Source organism: Lygodium microphyllum, chromosome 15 (assembly GCF_053477565.2).
Source record: "Lygodium microphyllum isolate KBCC chromosome 15, Lygodium_microphyllum_v1.1.10, whole genome shotgun sequence".
Classification (NCBI taxonomy): Eukaryota; Viridiplantae; Streptophyta; class Polypodiopsida; order Schizaeales; family Lygodiaceae; genus Lygodium; species Lygodium microphyllum.
This window is the reverse complement of record NC_141149.1, coordinates 13852592-13871171: the sequence shown is the minus strand read 5'-3', so window position 1 is coordinate 13871171 and position 18580 is coordinate 13852592. Positions and strand designations below refer to the sequence as shown.

Below are 18580 nucleotides of genomic sequence, written 5' to 3'. Positions count from 1 at the left end.
TCATAACGATGATTTTGGGATTGTAAAATAATGGTCTTTTGCATCTTGTGATTTTTGGGTTTTGCATATCATGACATGTGTATTATATGTACACTCCTTTCTCTATATTTCATCATGAATCCTTGGAAATGGAGTTTTTCTTTTTTTAATTGGTGAGAAATAAATCTTTTGTGAAAATTAATTTGAGAATTTGATTGCTTCTTTTGATTGATGGATTCATTGAAATCCTATGACATGTAGAATAGGCTATGTATTATAGTCAAATGGTCCAAAAAAGCGATAGCGCGGCTCCTTCCCTTTGCTCGCCAAAATGGGAAGCAAATGGGGGACAAAGCCTTGCGAGCATAGCACTGCTAGCCAAGCCAGCAAGTTTCATAAACCGCATATAAACCCCTCACAAAATCTCTATACTAGTCTATAGGTCCGGTTTGGAGCGATCACGCCAAAATACTGTCGCCGCCGATTTTGCACTACGTTAGTTCCCTTGGCTAGCTGCCCTGCAAACAGTCTACGTTGCTGAAGCTATTAACAAGGAGACATGGTGGATCATAAGGCCAAGCTGTAAGGAGTTTCCGTAGCCATGATAAGACTACTTCGGAGGTCGCTTAGCAACAACCGGTAAATTACTTCACCAAAAACACAGAGAGAGAGAGAGAGAGAGAGAGAGAGAGAGAGAGAGAGAGAGAGAGAGAGAGCTTGAGCTTGTTGGTATGTCTACAGGTCCATTAAAGGCCAGGCTGCTGTCAGCCTAGGCTGCCACATTTCCACGTCTGAGAAAGCATATCTTTCACACGCATGTCGCAGCAATGTGGGGACCTATACGTCCTTGCATGTCCATATAGATTCTTTGCAGCCAACGTGGAGGCCGTCTCATTTCTGGTCACTGGATATCAATTCTGTTAGAAGATATCATTCAACTCAGACTGATATCGAGGATGAGGATAAGGATTACGAGTCAGATGAGGAGGAAGATGATGCTGATGTGATGTCAACTGAGACTGACATTGAGGATGAGGACGATGAAATAGATGCGGAGGGAAGTGATGTCGATTCAATGCCATCTCTCTCCTCTAAGTGGCACACGAAACCATTGGCAGGACCTGATAAAGGGAAAAGGCGATCATCTACACCTGATAATGTTGCGCATAGCACTGCAGAAAATACAGGTGTCTATGTGGAGACTTGTGTAGATGGTGGAAGGTTGTCTGATACAGATTTGGACTTTGCGCCTGAAACTCCATTTGACATAGCAGCAGATGGCATATCAGAGGAGACAGGTGACCAAGAACGACCTTTATGGATGAGACTTGAATCTGCTTCAAAGAAGTCTGTCTCTGTGAAAGATGTTTTACATAGTTGGGCTGCTGAAGGTCAGCCTCTTTCTAGGGAGGTGGTAACTGGCACAATTAAAGTTTTGCGAAGACGGAGAAAAGTTTTGCAAGCATTGAAGGTCCCTCCTTACCCTGTAGTATGTGTCTTGAGGTAGAGATAATCTTATGTCTTCTAAAATGTTTATGCTACATGATGGATTTGGATGTTTGGACCCTCTACCTAACTTAAAAAACACACACACATGCACTTATACACACGTACACATGCACCTCAGAAAGCAATTCAAGCCTAATGGTTGCCTGAGAAATGCTTGCTAGGGTGAGCTCTCTCTCTTTCTTTGTGGACAGTTAAGGCCTTGTGATGTTTGTTAGATGATTTTTGATATCTACAATTTGAGAACATAGTCTAGTATGCAATTCTCTTATTTGGACTCACAAATGGTATGATTCATGAAGCATATTTGAAACTCAATTTTCCCATTACCTTTTCTAATACTTTGGATAGTCTGGATAAGACAAAGTGACCAAGCCGTAGGGGGACCATCCTAATTGATTCAAGGTGTGGATTCATTAAGCATTAGGTGGCCATCGCGAGTTGGTAGATTGCATATGTGTGCATATCCACACACACATGCATACAAACAGACACACAACCTCTCTCTCTCTCTCTCTCTCTCTCTCTCTCTCTCTCTCTTTGAGGATAGTTAAAAACACAAAATTGTATTCTCTCTCTCTCTCATGTGCATGCATTCAAAATTGCATACATAGCATACAAATCATGCACGCACGTACACACACACACACACACACAAACATACAGTCTCAGTGACTTAAGCATATACTAAAATACACACCAACAAGTAGCATCTCTCGTCCTATTGCTTCTTGACCTTCTCTCTAGCTATGAATGTTAGAATTTGCCAATTTTGGGCAGTGCCCAATGTTAAGTGTGTGGTGTAGTGTCACTATCTCTAGGGTTGGCTTAACTCTAGTTGAGTTAGGTTTAGGCCTTACTTTAGACCTATTGTATTTCATTCTATCATTTTAGTACTTGCATCTTTCAATGCAGGACTATTGTCCATTATTGCTTATTATCTTGTGTTCATTCTCTCTCTCTCTCTCTCTCTCTCTCTCTCTCTCTCTCTCTCCCCAAGCCCCCATTTCCAACAATTGATATTACAGTCTAACATGCGGGTTTCATCTTGTCACCGCTCAATTGGTGCCACCTATTTGAAGCCCTCTCAGCCAAAGAAGAAGAAGTTGTTGCTTTCTACAGGTAAGAGCCCTTATAGTCTCCTTTATATTGTACTACATAGCACGGATTCATTTTGTGCATATTTTCCTCTATACGGGCAATTGTTGTATCAAGTATAGTCAATGGCCATCGTTGAAAACAATGACACATTTTATATATTGGTTGTTGAGGACAAGTTGGATGGAACCAACTATTTGCTGTAGGCTTATATGATGCGTCATGTCTTGGTTGCAAAGGGGCTTTGGAGCATTGTACATGGAATTAAAAGACATCTTGGTGGTGTCTCAGAAGTTGCAAGTGGAGTAGAAGCAATATAAATAGGTGACGTTGAGGATGTTGTAGATTTAGGTTTTGCTCTAGCTGATGCTAGAGTGCTATCATTACCTACTCCTGAGTGAGCAGATTCGTTGGGATGGTAGAGATGCAGAGGCTTATGTTTTGATTTCATTGTTTGTTAAACGTACCATAATCCCACATACTCGATCATGTAAGATAGCTAAGGATGCTTAGGATACTCTTGTATGTTGTATCATGAAAGGAATAAGGCTTGTGTTGCTTATATGCATAAGTAGTTAGAAAGTGAACATATAAATGAAGGTGACTCCATGGATAGTTTTTTGACAAAGATCAAAGATCTTAAGGAGTAGTCGATTGTTGTAGATTGCTGAAATTGTCTATGGAGGAGAGAGAAACAAGAGAGTTGACGGTGTCAATGTGATTTAAAGAGAGCATATTAGCTCCAATCGTGTCAATAGAATGAAAGTACTGAATGAAAGTACAACTAAGAAGATCTAAGGTTGATCTAGCTAATCTTTTCACACATTAACTAGAGTTAAATTAACTAACTCTAGGGCCTAGTGTCACCACATAAAAGTCCTAAGACACAAGGTGTCCACGCCACACTTTGACACTTAAATAAGTGTCTATACACCATGAATTACATAAGTACTACTGAGAATTGGCAAATTCTAACACCCCCCTAGTGTGCCAGTGTGATGAAGTATAAGGATCATGCGAACAACATTTTTCCATGTGGAAACATACATTAAGTTGATTTCTTGTGGATAAGAGACCTAGATTGTATGTTAGGGTGTGTGTTGCAAAGATAAATAAGGCATTCAACTGTCAGAGTGAAGTAGTGTGGAAGCAAATGACCAAGACAAAGAGTGAACAAAGAGAGAAAGAGACAGTGAAAGACATAAAATTTGCAGTGAAGAATGTTGTATAAGGATGTAGAAATATACACGGGTGCAGAGAGAATGTCTGCATATGTCTCCACCTTGAAGATCTCAATCTTCCTGAACCCTGAGGGTAGTCTCCAGGGTTTGCAGCCTGAAAAATGGGAGCATAATTGACCAAGATCGCGAAAAACGAGGCCAATAAATAGGCCAACAAAAAATAGCAAACTTATAGGCATTAAGCGTCTTGATACAGCTTATGCCATATGGAAAAAGTTGATGGACACTTATGAAAATACAACTCCAATAAATCAAGTGCATCTCATGTGCAAGCTTGTAAACATGGAGTTGGATGAATCTAAGCCAGCATCGGAGCATTTGAGTGCGTTCAAAGGGGCTTTGAGCGAGTTGTTGCAAGACTTTGGTTTGCAGCCCTTCAATGATAAATTGAAGGCTATTTTCTTATTGATGAATTTGTATGATAGTTGGGAGTCTTTGGTTGTTTCATTGAGTGACAACCCTACTTTAACCTTCGATGGTGTTAGGGGCTATATTCTCAATGAGGAGATTAGAAGAAAGTCTAGTGGAGAAAGCAGTGGTTTAGCCAATCATCTTAGAGGCAGGTCAGAAAAGAGAGGTCATGCAAGAAATAAAGGCAAAAGCAAGAGTAAAAGCAAAGGCAAACAATAGGATGTTACTCGCTATCAATGTGGATGTAAAGGGCATAAAAAGCTGGACTGTTGCTACTACAAGAAAGAGCAAGGGAGAAAGAAACAATGAGAAAAGAAAAAGAAGGATGTCAAGAAAGATGATGATAGCTCTCCCTCAAAAGAAGTTGCAAAGGCAATTGCTGTACCTAGTGTGGTCATTGAAGAGCTTTTTGATATTGGAGAGATACTTAATGTAGCCTCATGTAATGATATAGATGTTATGACAACAGTAGGTGATATACACATCACTAAAAACGAGGTAATTGATGCCTTTCACTCATGATGGGCTGTCTCAATCATGGATGGTGGACAACGGTGCCTCTTTTCATGTTACTCCCACTCCCTCTTTGGTGTTATTTTTTGAATATAATACAGCTTCCTAGGCAAGGTTTACTTGAGCGGCAATTATACATGTGAAATAGAGAGTGTAGGTACCATTCACTTGGCCCTTGGAAATAGTCAAGAGCTGATTTTGCAAGATGTCATATATGTACCTAGCATAAAGAAAAGTCTACTATTAGTTGGGCAGCTTGATGCAAGAGGATATTTTACTACCTTTGGTGGTGGATCTTGGAAGGTCCATAAGGGTTCCATATTGATTGTTAAAGGCAACAAAAAGGAGACTTTGTATTATTTGCATTGTAAAGCATTACTCGGTAAGTTTTTGGTTGTAGCTGAAGTTCATTCATAAGTGGAACTTTTTCACAAAAGACTTGGCCATATGAGCTAGAAAGGCCTTCAGGTTCTCTCCTCTTTAGGGAGATTTGATGTAAAAGGCTCTGGTCTCGAGTTCTGTAATGATTGTATATATGGAAAACATGTTAAGTCTCCTTATTACTCTAGTGTTGTTAAAAAGTCCAATGCTCTTGACTTAGTACATTTTGATGTGTGCAATATGCTTGTTAATTCACATGGGGGTGCATGGTACTTTGTCACTTTTATTGATGATTTCAATAGAAAGTCATGGGTATATATATTAAAGAGCAAAAATGAAGTGTCAGATGCTTTTAAAAGATTTCATGCTTTTGTTACCACACAGAAAGGCTTTAAGTTAAAAGCTATAAGAACGGATAATGGAGGCGAGTATGTTTCAAATAAATTCAAAAAATTTTGTGAGATGCATGGCATTAAGAGGGAGTTGACAGCCCTTTATAATCCTACATCAAATGGCATGGCTAAAAGATATAATCGCTCACTTTGTGAGAGAGTTAGATGCATGTTGTCTAGAACTAATCTCCCGCAGTAGTTCTAGGAAGAGGCTCTTAAAACTATAGTTCATGTGTGCAATTGCTCTCCTAATCGTGTATTGGAAAATGACATTCTTGAAGAGGTTTGGTCTGGTAAACTTGCTTCATATGATCATTTGCGTGCCTTTGGTTGTGATGCCTTTGTGCATATTCTTGTTAATGAGAGGACTAAACTAGACATGAAATCCATCAAGGGCATCTTCATGGGATATGGAGATGAGGGAGAGATGGGATATAGAGTTTGACTTCCTCAGGATCGTAAGATAGTACGCAGCTAAGATGTAGTATTTAACGAGGCAAAGTTGCTGAAAAATGCTACACATAGTGACCTTGACAAAAAGAAGGTCAGATTTCAGCATGAACAGCCGGCGGTTCAGCAACCATTAGTTGAAGATTTTGTCCCTTTTGATGTTGAAAATGAGCAGTAACCTATTGTGCTAGAAGATTATGGATAGCAAATAGATGCACATGATGGAGTAGGAGCTCTGACATGTCTGTCATGTGTTATGATGGGGGAGGCTAGTCACTCTTGACTGGCTGTCTTAGGATGTGTATTTCTTTTTGGCCTCTTTTAGTGGGCAGCCACTGGCTGCCCGGCCACTTTTTGGTCACTGTTGTGGGGCGCCCATTTTAGGGCATTTTTAGGGTTTGCGCCCATTTTAGGGTTAGGGTTAGGGTTTGTCCTTTTGCCTATTTATAGGCAGCCCCCCTCCCCACTTGATCACTTGTCTTCTTGCAAATTCCGACACTCCTTCTCCCCCGTGGTGGTGCTGCCATCTTCATCAGCCTGATCTGGTGCCCTCACTGACGCAATGGGCTGCGTACAGGGACTGATCAGTCTCCTTCCGCCTTCCTATTTGTATTCAGCATTCATTTCAGTCAGTGTAGATTTCTCTTCCCTATTTTCTGCTTTCTCTCTCTCTCTCTCTCTCTCCCCCCTTCCGTGTTCGTATTCCCTCTTCCGCAGCGCACTCTCACATGGTATCAGAGCCGAAGGAGAGTACATGGAGTTGAGATCTACGCGGGAGAACACCCACAACCTTGCGTTTGCTGGTCAAGACGTCTCCAACAGCTGAGGCGTCACCTTCTGCACCATCTCCTTGATCAAGGCAGCCTGTTTTGGTGTCAACCTATTTGCATTTGCTGCTGGCGTCATCCCCAAATTTGCGTTTTCAGCCTAGGCGGCCCTCCTCTAGCTGGGCGACACTCCAAGCTGCGTTTTCAGCTTCTGTGGCTGCGTTCAACCTCTGGTGGCACTCCTCCAAGCTGGTGACCTCATTCCTAGCGTTTTGAGGCAGGCGGTTGTTTTTCTGTGGTGATTGTATCGTTACCACTTGCGTTTGACATCATCCTTGCGTTCTGTGCAAGGCGGCCAGCTCAAGAGCTTCTGGTGTTTGTGTTTCGGCACCGGCAACCTTTCCTTGTTGTGTTTTGGTGTTTGTAGATATCAAAGATGTCTTCTCATCAGTTTACGGGCTTTGATGACTCAGATGGCGAGCTTTTGTCTCGATACTTATCTAAACAGAGGCGTGATTTCTATCATGAGGACCGTCGTCCGGAGTCTATTCCTCTTTCTCGTCCCCCTTCTATTCATGTATCTCGACGAGTCCCTTCTAGTGGGCCGAAGATGCAGCCTTTGGTACCCCCTGTACAGGTACCCGTACTTCCTCAGCTGCCCAAAGAGGACTGGTTGGATGACTCCAACTTTTCTCTATGGTCCTGCAAGGTGGAGTGTATCTTGGACTCCTTCGATCTTTGGGAGCTTGTTTCTGTTCCTATTCCCCGGCCTCAGGTGGATCCCACAGATGGGACATCTATGGATCGTGTAGCCTTATGGGATTGGCTCAATTCTAGAACCAAATCTTTCCTCTTTCTGAGTTTGCAGGATTCTGTCCTTGTTCATGTTCACAGGTTGAAGACTGCAGCAGACGTGTGGAGAAAGCTCGTGTCTCTCTATCAACAGAAGACGTTTGCTCACTGGATATCTCTCGAAAAGAAGTTGCGGATGCTCGCTATTGATGATAGTCCTTCCACGAAGGACCACATCAACAGATTACAGGATATGAGGGATGAGCTTGCATCCCTTTGTCGGACGATATCTTCTGAAGACATGGCTATGATTCTCTTGACTCAGCTGCCATCGCGTCGGTTTGATGTCTTTTACACTAGCCTTCTTACTTCGAGGACCCGTGCCAAGCTTCTATGGGAGGAGCTATCTCCACTTGTCTTGGAGCATGACGAGCGACTCAGAGAGGTCAATGCTAGTGGATCCGACTCCACTAGAGCCTTTGTTGCACGTTCGGGAGGACAGAAGAAGTCAAAGGCTAAGAAGAAGGATAGTTCTTCAAGCTCTGACTCAAATATAGAGAGACCGAAGTGCCCACACTGTGAGAAAGGGACACATCCCGAGGAGAAATGTTGGAAGAAGTACCCTAACCTTCGTCCGAGAGAGAAGGGTGGATCTACATCGGAGCCTTCTTCTATCTCTACACCAGCTGTTACCCATGAGTCAGTGTTCCTTCATATCCATGCTTTGGAGGAGGATCCTCTTCCGTGGCTGCAGTGTCTTCTGCGCAGCCTTGGTTAGTGGACAGTGGTGCTTCGAGTCATATGACTCCCCGAGGTGATTTGTTACAGGATCTCCGTCCATCAGAGGGTTCAGTCATTGTTGGTGACATTTTATCGGTGCCTATTAGTGGTGTTGGCACATTGCTTTTGTTTACTGACCGACCTTCGAGCTCCTTTTCACAGGCCCTACATGTTCTGGATTTGGCCTTTCCCTCCTCTTAGTTTATGGCCTTACGAGGCTTGGTACACGAGTGATTTTCACCGAGCATGCCGTTGTTATTGAGGATTCTTTTACAGGAGCTGTCTTATCTACAGGTTGGTAGGAGAGCGGGCTTTACAGGCTCCATTCCCCTTCTTTGATGCAGGGTTCTCCGCGGCAGTCTATTGCTACACCCGTTCCCGCTTGTGCACCTTCTATTCCATAGGTTCCTTCCTATCCCCCACCTTCTCCTCCGGTGGTTTCCTCGTATCCCCCATCCCTTTTAGCGGGGGACGATCTTGGTGATGCGGCTGTGGATTCCCTAGCCCCTAGTGTTTTAGAGGGGGATTCCCAGGATCGTGAGGAGCTCCTTCAGCGGTAGTCTACATCGACGGACTTCATCGACATTGGCATTCCTCTTGCCACCAGGATCTATTTCCTCTTTGGCCTTCAGCCACATCCAGGATCTGAGAGGGGGTGTTAGCAGTCATGTTTGTCATGCCTTGTCATCTCCTGCTGGTGAGCCTCAATCTGAGTCAGACGAGGACATTAGGAGCTCTGACATGTCTGTCATGTATTATGATGGGGTAGGCTAGTCACTCTTGACTTGCTGTCTTAGGATGTGTATTTCTTTTTGGCCTCTTTTAGTGGGCAGCCACTGGCTGCCCGGCCACTTTTTGGTCACTGTTATGGGGTGCCCATTTTAGGGCATTTTTAGGGTTTGCGCCCATTTTAGGGTTAGGGTTAGGGTTTGTTCTTTTGCCTATTTATAGGCAGCTCCCCTCCCCACTTGATCACTTGTCTTCTTACAGATTCCGACACTCCTCCCCCGTGGTGGTGCTGCCATCTTCATCAGCCTAATCTGGTGCCCTCACTGACACTGTGGGCTGCGTGCAGGGACTGATCAGTCTCCTTCCGCCTTCCCATTTGTATTCAGCATTCATTTCAGTCAGTGCAGATTTCTCTTCCCTATTTTCTGCTTTCTCTCTCTCTCCCTCCCTCCGTGTTCGTATTTCCTCTTCCACAGTGCACTCTCACAGATTGCAGGAAAGCATAAGAGTACTTTATATACTCTTAAAAGGCAGTTGAGTTCAGCCTTCTCAATGAAAGATTTGGGAGTAGCTAAACACATTTTGGGCATGCACATTAAAAGAGAGATTTATTTTGTTGACTGGAAAGATAAGGCCTTTTGCTTGTGAAAAGCTCTTTATGGGCTAAAGCAAGCACCATGGTCTTAGTTCCAGAGGATGGATGAGTTTCTTAGGACTCATGGATATCTTTTTACCCCTTATGGCTTGAACTTATATGTCTATACTACTTCAGAGGGGGTTAGCTATATCCTATTGTACGTAGATTTACTTATCATTGGCTTAGATTTGCTGCCATAGCAGAAATAAATGCTTAGATTTGTTCTACTTTTGAGATGATAGACCTTGGTCTGTGTTGTTTTATTTTTTGGGAATGTAGGTACTTCGATATGGGAGTAGTATTTTTGTGTCTTAGCAAAAGTACACTTTTCAGTTAGTGGATTAGTATTGCACGGATTAGACATGGGTTGTGACTATGCCTCTTGATCCCATTGTCCATCTTTCTAAGGATACCCTAGGTCGAGCATGCTTATAGATTTGTGGTAGGGAAGCTTCTTTGGTTGATTCATACTAGGTTAGATTTAGCTTACTCAGTTAGTTTGCTTAGTCAGTATTTCACTGTACCTAAGATATCACATTGGATTTCATGTCTTCGTGTTTTGATTGTCTGATGCCCTGGCCTCTGTCAGGTTACCACTTGAACTCCCTTAGTAAGATAATCATTGTCTTTGTAGTCTTGGTAGGCCATTGGACAGCCACTATGCATCCTTTGATCGATGCCCTGGCTACTTTGGGGTGGGATGCCTTGGGGTAAAATCCCATAAAAATAAAACCACTCAAACTTTTGTTGGCTTTCCTTTCTAGCTCAGTTTTTGGGCTTGAGAGGGGGTTTTGAGCTAACATAAGCATTACATGTTGAGTTAGCCACTTAAATAGCCCAAAAAATGCTTAATTGATAAAAATCCTAAATTGATGCGTGGTTCAAGAGAGTTTTAAAACCGTGCGTAGTATGAGGTCCTGAAACTTTCTATAAATAGGCAGGCTGCCCTTCATTTACCCCCAATCTCGTTTTTTGTAAGTTTCAAGAGCTATAACTTTGTTGTGCACATCCCATTCGCAGAGGGCATCTCAGTCAAAGCCTCCCCTTGTTTACTACCATCTGGCACTTGATTCTAGCCTCCATCTCCTCCATCCAACTATCGCTTGTTGATCTAGTCACCCCCATATTTGCATTTGCTGCCAAGTGTTCATCAATCCCTAGTCGGAGGCGACCACTGTTGTATTGCATTTGCACTATCTAGGGGGCAGAGGCTGCTGTTACCATCACTCCTACACTATCGCCTGTCCTTTTGTTGGCTGCATGTGGTGTTTTCTCTCTACTACCTATCGTTTGGCTCTTGGTGGCTGCATTTGCACTCTCTCTCCTTAGGAGCATCTTCAGTCAGTCACCTACATTTAGGAGGTACATTATTTGCGTTCGCCGTTTTTGCACTTGCTTCTATGCCTGTGTGCATCAGATCCAGCTTTCATAGCTGCGTTTGCTGGTGTTCACCTCTCAGAGGCTGCCTTTGCTACGTTTTGAGATCTATCAGGAGTATGATGCATTGTCCCACTCAGCACCTCTACCTCGGTCCTTGAGACACGAGAGTTCAGGTTATAGTTTTCATTCCTGCATGAGCATTGTATATTAAGTATTCAGTCATTCGTTTAGATTCCACTGTGCTCATTGTCTTTGAGTTACTCTGACCCTAACTGTGTTTTGTTGAGGTTATGCTTTGTTGTGTGCTTTCATTTATGTTTCTGCGTTAGGGTATTTCTTTAGACAAGGTTGAATGAAGCCAATCTTGGGGTTGTGCTTTGGAGGGAGATTGATCCACGACCTATCTGAAGACCACGGTCTCCTCTAGTTTTTCTTCTGTAGAGTGGCCTATTTGAAGCTGTTCCTCAGAGAGGATAATTTGCAAGGTGTGTGACTAGGGAGCACGTGGGATTTGCTGTCGGACCAGAGGTTTCCATTGCATGGGTTCTCTCAGAACCTCATGAGTGAGCTGCCAATTGATCAATTGACGCAGTGCTGTTGCAGAGAAAAGGAGCAGCAGATGATCAGCTCGGGGTTGAGGGAGAAGGTGGTAGAGGGTTTTGGGGGGGCCAGGCGACAGGTGTGACAGGAGCTGTGCCAGGCAACGAGCATGCTGGCAACCACCAGTAGCCATTGGCAGCAATGCAGCTGGAGGCAAGGGCAGCGAGGTAGTAAGGAGGTAGGGTGGCAGCAGGCTGGGTAGGCAGGTGACAAAGGCAGGCAGGCAGGGAGGGGCAATGGCAGGGGTAGAGGGCAGTAGGCAAGCAGGAGGGCAGGCAGGTGATAAAAGGGGATGTAGGTGGGCAAGCAGGAGATGGCATGCAGCAGGCGGCAGGAGAAGATGATCACTGTATGTGTGTCCACTATGGCAGCAGTGGGAGGGGCATATGAGTCCTTCAGTTCTGGAAGTTCTTTTGGAGATAACTATCAAAACACTTTTCTGGAAAGACAAAAAAATCAAAACATGACAAAATGATACATAAGTTCACACTTCCCGGATATGATAGGTGCTGTAATTTGAATCAGGACATTGACTAGTTGTCCATAAGCTTGAGTCGAAGGCACAAACACGATTCTTAGCTATTGCATTGCTGAATTATTTTTCCCATCCTGTTTTCTTGCTGTTTATGTAGTAAATATGCCCAAACTTGACCGAATTCTCTCTCTGAAACCTGCAAAACTTTTTCCCCTTGTAATCTCCAAATTGCTGTTGCCTTAATCATTGATGTGGCCATAGCACTCTCCACAAGTGCTGAATCCTTGTTTGGCGAACTCGAAGGTTGCCAGGCTGTGACTGTCTTGTGCATTAAGTATAGTCGTGGAGAGCTTTATACTGATGTGGCATTCTGGATGCTAGTCGTGACTGCTGCTGGAGGTTAGTTTTGGTATGTTGGGAGTCATGCTGCCCTGAAACCAGTTTTGCTGTTTCAACAGGTTCGCTAACTGCAAAATCAACCTTGGTGTGACAAATACAGTCATGGCTGATTTCTAACCATCCCCCCCTCTCCTACTGAATCCTCACTCAACACCAATGATATGCCAAGTGCTAAGCTTGCTTGTCTGATTTGAAAGTTAGGGCTTAGCAGAGAAGTGGATGAGAGAGAACGTGGAGATGGAGCTGGATTTACGTCACATCCTTGCACAACATGTTTTTGTGATTATTTAATGTAGTCCTGTAGTAAGTTTAATGCATGCTTGCCACATCATTACCTTGCTTGGCTTTAGCATGTGTTCATACATATTAAATGGCACAAGACCATAAATCTATTAGCCTTAGCCCATGTCCACATGTGTCTCACGTATGCATAATAGTTGTGCTCCTTGAACACTGTACGTGGATATTCTATAAGATGCACACGGTCACCTCTCCCAATAATGTTTCCCCACAATTGTCACATTAATTGATGTGATGGTAGCCCTTTTGACCTTGGTCACTGGCAATACCTGGCACCAGTTTGGGCAGTGCAATAATTAGATGGTCATGGGTAAGAGTCTAACAGGTCACTAAGCAGTTAAGACTATAATGGTTAGAGCAACACTTCTGCTAGGCTAATTTATGCCTATAAAAGCAGCACCATTCCCTATGACCGATTTATCACTTTGTAAATTCGCTCTGCTGTCTCTTTCGTATTCAGTGCCACACATTCATTGGGGGTATGTAAATTTGTACTTAGGGATGTTTGGCTACATTCTTAGCCTGTCTCATATTTTTGCCATAGTTAATATCTCGTTACTATATCGTGGTCTCCTACCTACCTATCATATGCTCAGAGATGCACAGATTTGGTGAATATCTTGTGTTTCGCCATACTGGTCAGTACCAGTATGCTTTGTCAGTTTAGTCTGGTGTCAATCATTTTAAAATATGTTAACCTCTCCACAAAGATGTTGCCTCCAGATTGATTGGAGGTGTAGGTTCTTTGTTTTGGGAATTTTCGCCATACTGGTTTGTACCAGTGCTCAATATTTCTTTGCAGTAAACCAAATGTGTGAGCCATTTTTCATTGTATAAACCTCTCCACAAGGATTATTGCCTCCGGATTGATTGAAGGTGTAGGTTCCTTGTTTTGAGACCTGTTGCCATACTAGTTTGTTCCAGCGCTCGACATTTCTTTGCAGTAATTCAAATGCGTTAGTCATTTTTCATTGTATTAACCTCTTCGCAAAGATGTCACCTCCAAATTGATTGGAGGTGTAGGTTCTTCATTTAGGATTTCACTTTTGTTTCGAATTTCTATTGTTGCTCATTGTTTCGAAAGTAGAGCCCCAAAATGTTAACAAGGTAGCTTCACTCTCTGACTGGCTTCGTGTCTTATGTCACTTCACTGTTGAACCAACATCAAGTTGTGCAAGTCTTTTCTCTTTGCTAACATCCACGTTCTTGGATCAGCTATCTGATTGGGTTATTGCAGAAGAACCCTATGAGCTATCAGATATGGATTATGGCATTCGAATTTTGTTGATTTTCCACACAGCTGGAATACAAAAAGCAGCTGCATATTTCAGAAGGATTCCCAAGCAATTTCAATCTGGTGTGGTTTACAGCATGATGATCACATGCTACGTTCAAATGTATGTGGAGAAAAGCGCAGTGGAATTGGTTCAGGAAGCTGAAAGGCTGGGTTTGGGCCATTTGACTTATATGCACAATCAGTTGTTGACTCTGTATAAGAAGAAGGGCCTGATGCGAAAAGTCCCAGAGATATTGCAATCTATGAAAGAAAAGAGTATCCAACGTGATGTGTTGACGTACAACTTGTTGCTGGATGTTAGGGGCAGAAAGCGTGATGCTACTGGATTGGAGGAGGTGTGGAGGGAATTGAAAAATGACAAGAATGTCAAACCCGATGCTGTCTGTTATGCTGTTTTAGCTAAAGGGTACATGTTAGCTGGTTTTCCTGAAAAGGCTGTGAAGGTCCTGAAACGACTAGAAACTATTCCTGTTGATAAAAAATGGCTAGTGCATAATGTAGTTTTGAAGTGCTATGCAAGTTTGGGAAAAGAAGAAGAGGTTGAAAAAGTCTGGTGCTCCATAAGTCAGGGAAGAGTTGTAAAGGGTAATTACATAGCCATGATTGAATCTTTAGGAAAGACTAGAAATGTGGCAAGGGCTGAACAACTCTATAAAGAGATGATCACCAGAATGGGTGCTGACAGTATTGAGCAATATGATGCAATCCTTTCGGTTTATGCAAATTCAGGAATGATTAAGGAAGGTGAAAACGTAATGAGAGAGTTGTTAACATCTTGTAAGCCTACACCTTGGACGTATCATGAATATGTGAAGCTATATGTAAATGCTGGCAACGAGAAAAAAGCCATGCAAGCTCTTTGGAAGGCACAGAAAGCTGGTCAAGGATCTATGAAGAACAGGCCCATATATGCATCATATAGAGTAGTAATTGATTTTCTTGCAGAAAAGGGAAATGTGAAGGGTGCTGAGATGGTCGTTAAACTAATCAAAGGTGCAGGATATCATTGTTTCTATGAAACATACTGTACATTACTGAAAGCTTATGCTAATGCAGGAATCACACCATATGGATTTATTGACAGAATGAATGGCAATAATGTCTTTCCAAATTTTTACATCAGGAAAGAGGTTGAAAGGCTTAATGGAACCTGAGGATTTAGAAGTCTAGCATACTTTGGTCTCCTGTTGAACTGTCTTCTGCACAAAACAAGGGTCTGAATTAATTGGGTCAGCCAGAAAGGTTTACGGAAGACACCCCACTCTTTTATAGAGAGCTCAAGGTGGCAGTTTGCTTCAAACTGGTTCTGGAAGCATTCAAGTGGTCCAATGGGTTTCATAATCTGGTCTTTTGCAATCTCTTTTAAGACACTCTAATCTGAAGGATTGTGCAGACTCTGGGGTGGTGTATGGAAGAACTTGTGCTGGCTTATTGGAATGCCACTTGAATTCCGTGTGAAGAAAGACTTGAAGTTGTTAGTTGTCTATCTCTTGGCTGCTGGCGATGTGTACAGATTTTCACCATGGGAGGAGCTGTATTCCGAATTCATGTTGGCAGCCATGGAGTTTTACTGAGTTCAACATGTTTCAACAATCACATGTTAAGTTTGCTTTTCTCATGTCGGCTTTTTTTATAACTTGAAAGATTGGCATCGTGTTTCCTACTGTAACTGTTCGAACTCTTTTGTAGCTGAGTCTCAAAACCAATGAGGTTTTGGAAGCCAGCAATTCAGAAAGGAGGTACAGTAAGCAGATCTGAAAGGGCATTGTAATGAATTCTTAAGTTGGTGCAGGCAATATCAATGTGAAAGAAATTCTAGCTTAGTGAGCAGACATATTTAAATGTCTAATGCATAGAAACTAGCATAAGAGGGTTCTCCCAATTGTATGTTGTTCAACAAAGAAAATTTGTTAAGCCTCTTTGGCTCTTAGATCTTCCAAATGACTCTCTTAAGAGGTGCGGGACTTGACTTTTAACCTAATACCATTCAGTTCAAGGCTTCAAAATAGTGGCAGATATGATCAAGTAGTAATATGCATTTGTGCGCACAGCCATATTTGTGTCTAATCCTGTTCAAGAAAAGGACAATATCTATGTGAAGGAAGTTCTAGCTTAGCAAGCATGCTATATTTATATGCCCGTGCATAGAAATCAGCATAAAAGTGTTTCCCCAATTGCATATTATTAACACTTGTAATTTATGAAGAGGGAAGCAAAAAATGTATGTATTAATATTTCTATCTTCATTTGATGAGGTAACAAGGGAAGATTAAAATGGCTTTGCCTATGTGGCTCTATCTCATGCCACATTAGTGTGAAACACATATTGTCCAATACTCACTAAGACATACATGTTTGGGTGTGCAATGGTGGGACATGGAGTCAATGGAATATGAGAGAGAGAGAGAGAGAGAGAGAGAGAGAGAGAGAGAATACAAGAAGTTTTGGTGGGTACTAAGATATGCATATTCTTCATTATTTTCATTTATATATGATTATATAGTGTATAGTTATGCAAGGGATGTCCACCCAGCCTTTGGCCATTGCCCTTTACTCCAACTTTCCACTTAAAGGTTGATGTGCCTCTAAGGAAGTATAGCTACTATCCAATGCCCATAAGAAATTTAGTGTGTAACTCATTGGGAAGGTAAACTCTTTGTGAGATGTATACGGTTATTCTTTGTATGAACCTTGCTAAGCTTAATTCGCTTGTCCTCAAGCATCTCCTTGACAAGGTAATACTTCACCTCAATATGCTTTACCTTTATATGAAAGATAAAATTTTGAACCAATTGGATGGCACATTGACTATAACAATGTGAAATGAGTTTCTCTTGTAAAACCTAGATCCTTCACTAGATAAGCAAATCGTATCGAGACCGCATCCCTTGGTGAATGTGAAAACAAGGTTTGTTGTAGGCTTTTTAGAGTCCATATTGCATGTAAAATCTACATCTGCATACCCAAGGATAGATGTAACCTTTCTTTTGAAGCAAATGCTCATAGCTTTAGTACTATTGAAGTATCTTTTGATTCCCTTCACTATTTTCCAATGCTTCTTGCCATGGTTTGACATTAACTTGCTAACCACTTCCATTATATAGATGATATCTAGACTTTTGGTAAGCATAACATACTTTAAGCTACCAACCACAAATACATAAGATACCTTAGCCATTTTAACTTTTTGCTCATCTAAGTTAGGGTTGTCCCCTTGACTAAGTCTCAAGTATGAAGGCAATGGAATACTAATAGTCTTCTTGCTCTTCATATTGAAACACTCAAATGTCTCTTCGATATAATCTTAATGAGACAAATAGAGAATCTTCTTGTCTTTGTTTCTCATTATTTGTATGCTAAGATTGTGACTTGTATTTTTTAAGTCTTTCGTGTTGAAGGTTTCATGCAATCTTTTTTTAAAGCGCATACACATCCACGAGTAACTTTCCATGAATACGAATTCCATCCACATAAAGAATCAAGATCATAAGGTAACCTCCGTGTGTATAAGTAGGAATTGATCTCACTCTTAGTGTATCCTTGAGACTTCATGAAGGTATCAAACTTATGATATCATTCTTTGGGATCTTGCTTCAATCTATGTAAGCTCTTGTGGAGCATGCATACCAATTATTCCTTGCCTTGCACAATAAAATCCTTTAGCTATTGTATATAAATATCCTCATATCAATTTCTATATAGAGACACTATCTTTATATCCATATGTATAAACTCTAGATTCTCCTTGGTAAGCCAATGCATGCATTATACAAAGGGTGGTCATATTGACTACTAGTGAAAATATCTCAAGGCATATGCCCTTTTTTTGCTTAAGCCCTTGGCTCTACCAATTTTTCTTGTACTTAGGCAATGCATTTGATGGAGATATTTTTAGCCTATAGACCTATTTTCGTGATAAGACATGCTTGCCCTTCGGCAAAGGAACTGACTTCCAAGTAGTATTATTAACCAATGAGTCCATCTTTGATTACATATACTTATAATGATCATACTTGATCATAGCATCAACACAACTTGAAGGCTATCCACAATTTGTCACCATGACATAATAAAGAGACAAATAATCCCTTTGGTGGTCTAGAGATTTTGACAGATCTCCTTAACACTTGTTCAACCTAAGCATTTGGCTATCTAAATTGGCTATCCTACTATTTGTGAGATTGCCTACTTGACTATGGTATATCCGTCTCAAAATTTCGTGGTTGTCCAAGTCATATATCATTTGGGAAAGGCTATATATATCACTTATAATGTGGGTGCCCATCATCCTGTGCTACTGCCCTATATATATCAATTGTCTTGATGGGATGCTTATGTATCTTATCCTCATTGAAGAGAACATCATGCCTATGAACTATCTTCTTAGCTTTAGGATCCCAACTATGATACCCCATCTCACCTAGGTCCCCATATCCAAGAAAAGTACATTTTT

At 41.8% G+C, this 18580-nt stretch overlaps 1 protein-coding gene across 1 annotated transcript; it reads left to right on the top strand.

Annotated features, from left to right (window-relative positions):
* Positions 1–302: 302 nt before the first annotated feature.
* LOC148024278 (pentatricopeptide repeat-containing protein At1g80270, mitochondrial-like) lies at positions 303–16221 on the top strand. Its single transcript, XM_087693886.1, has 3 exons — positions 303–618; positions 721–1450; positions 14046–16221. The coding sequence occupies exons 1-3, from the start codon at positions 581–583 to the stop codon at positions 15279–15281; spliced, it is 2004 nt and encodes a 667-aa protein (XP_087550012.1). The 5' UTR covers positions 303–580; the 3' UTR covers positions 15282–16221.
* Positions 16222–18580: the final 2359 nt, after the last annotated feature.

What these genes read in the sequence shown, in the direction of transcription:
- LOC148024278 (XM_087693886.1), top strand. Translation starts at nt 581, where the DNA reads ATGATAAGACTACTTCGGAGGTCGCTTAGCAACAACCG. An exon ending in AGGTCGCTTAGCAACAACCG is followed by an intron (nt 619 to 720) that starts GTAAATTACTTC and finishes GTATGTCTACAG; the next exon opens with GTCCATTAAAGGCCAGGCTG. An exon ending in AAGTTTTGCAAGCATTGAAG is followed by an intron (nt 1,451 to 14,045) that starts GTCCCTCCTTAC and finishes TTCTTGGATCAG; the next exon opens with CTATCTGATTGGGTTATTGC.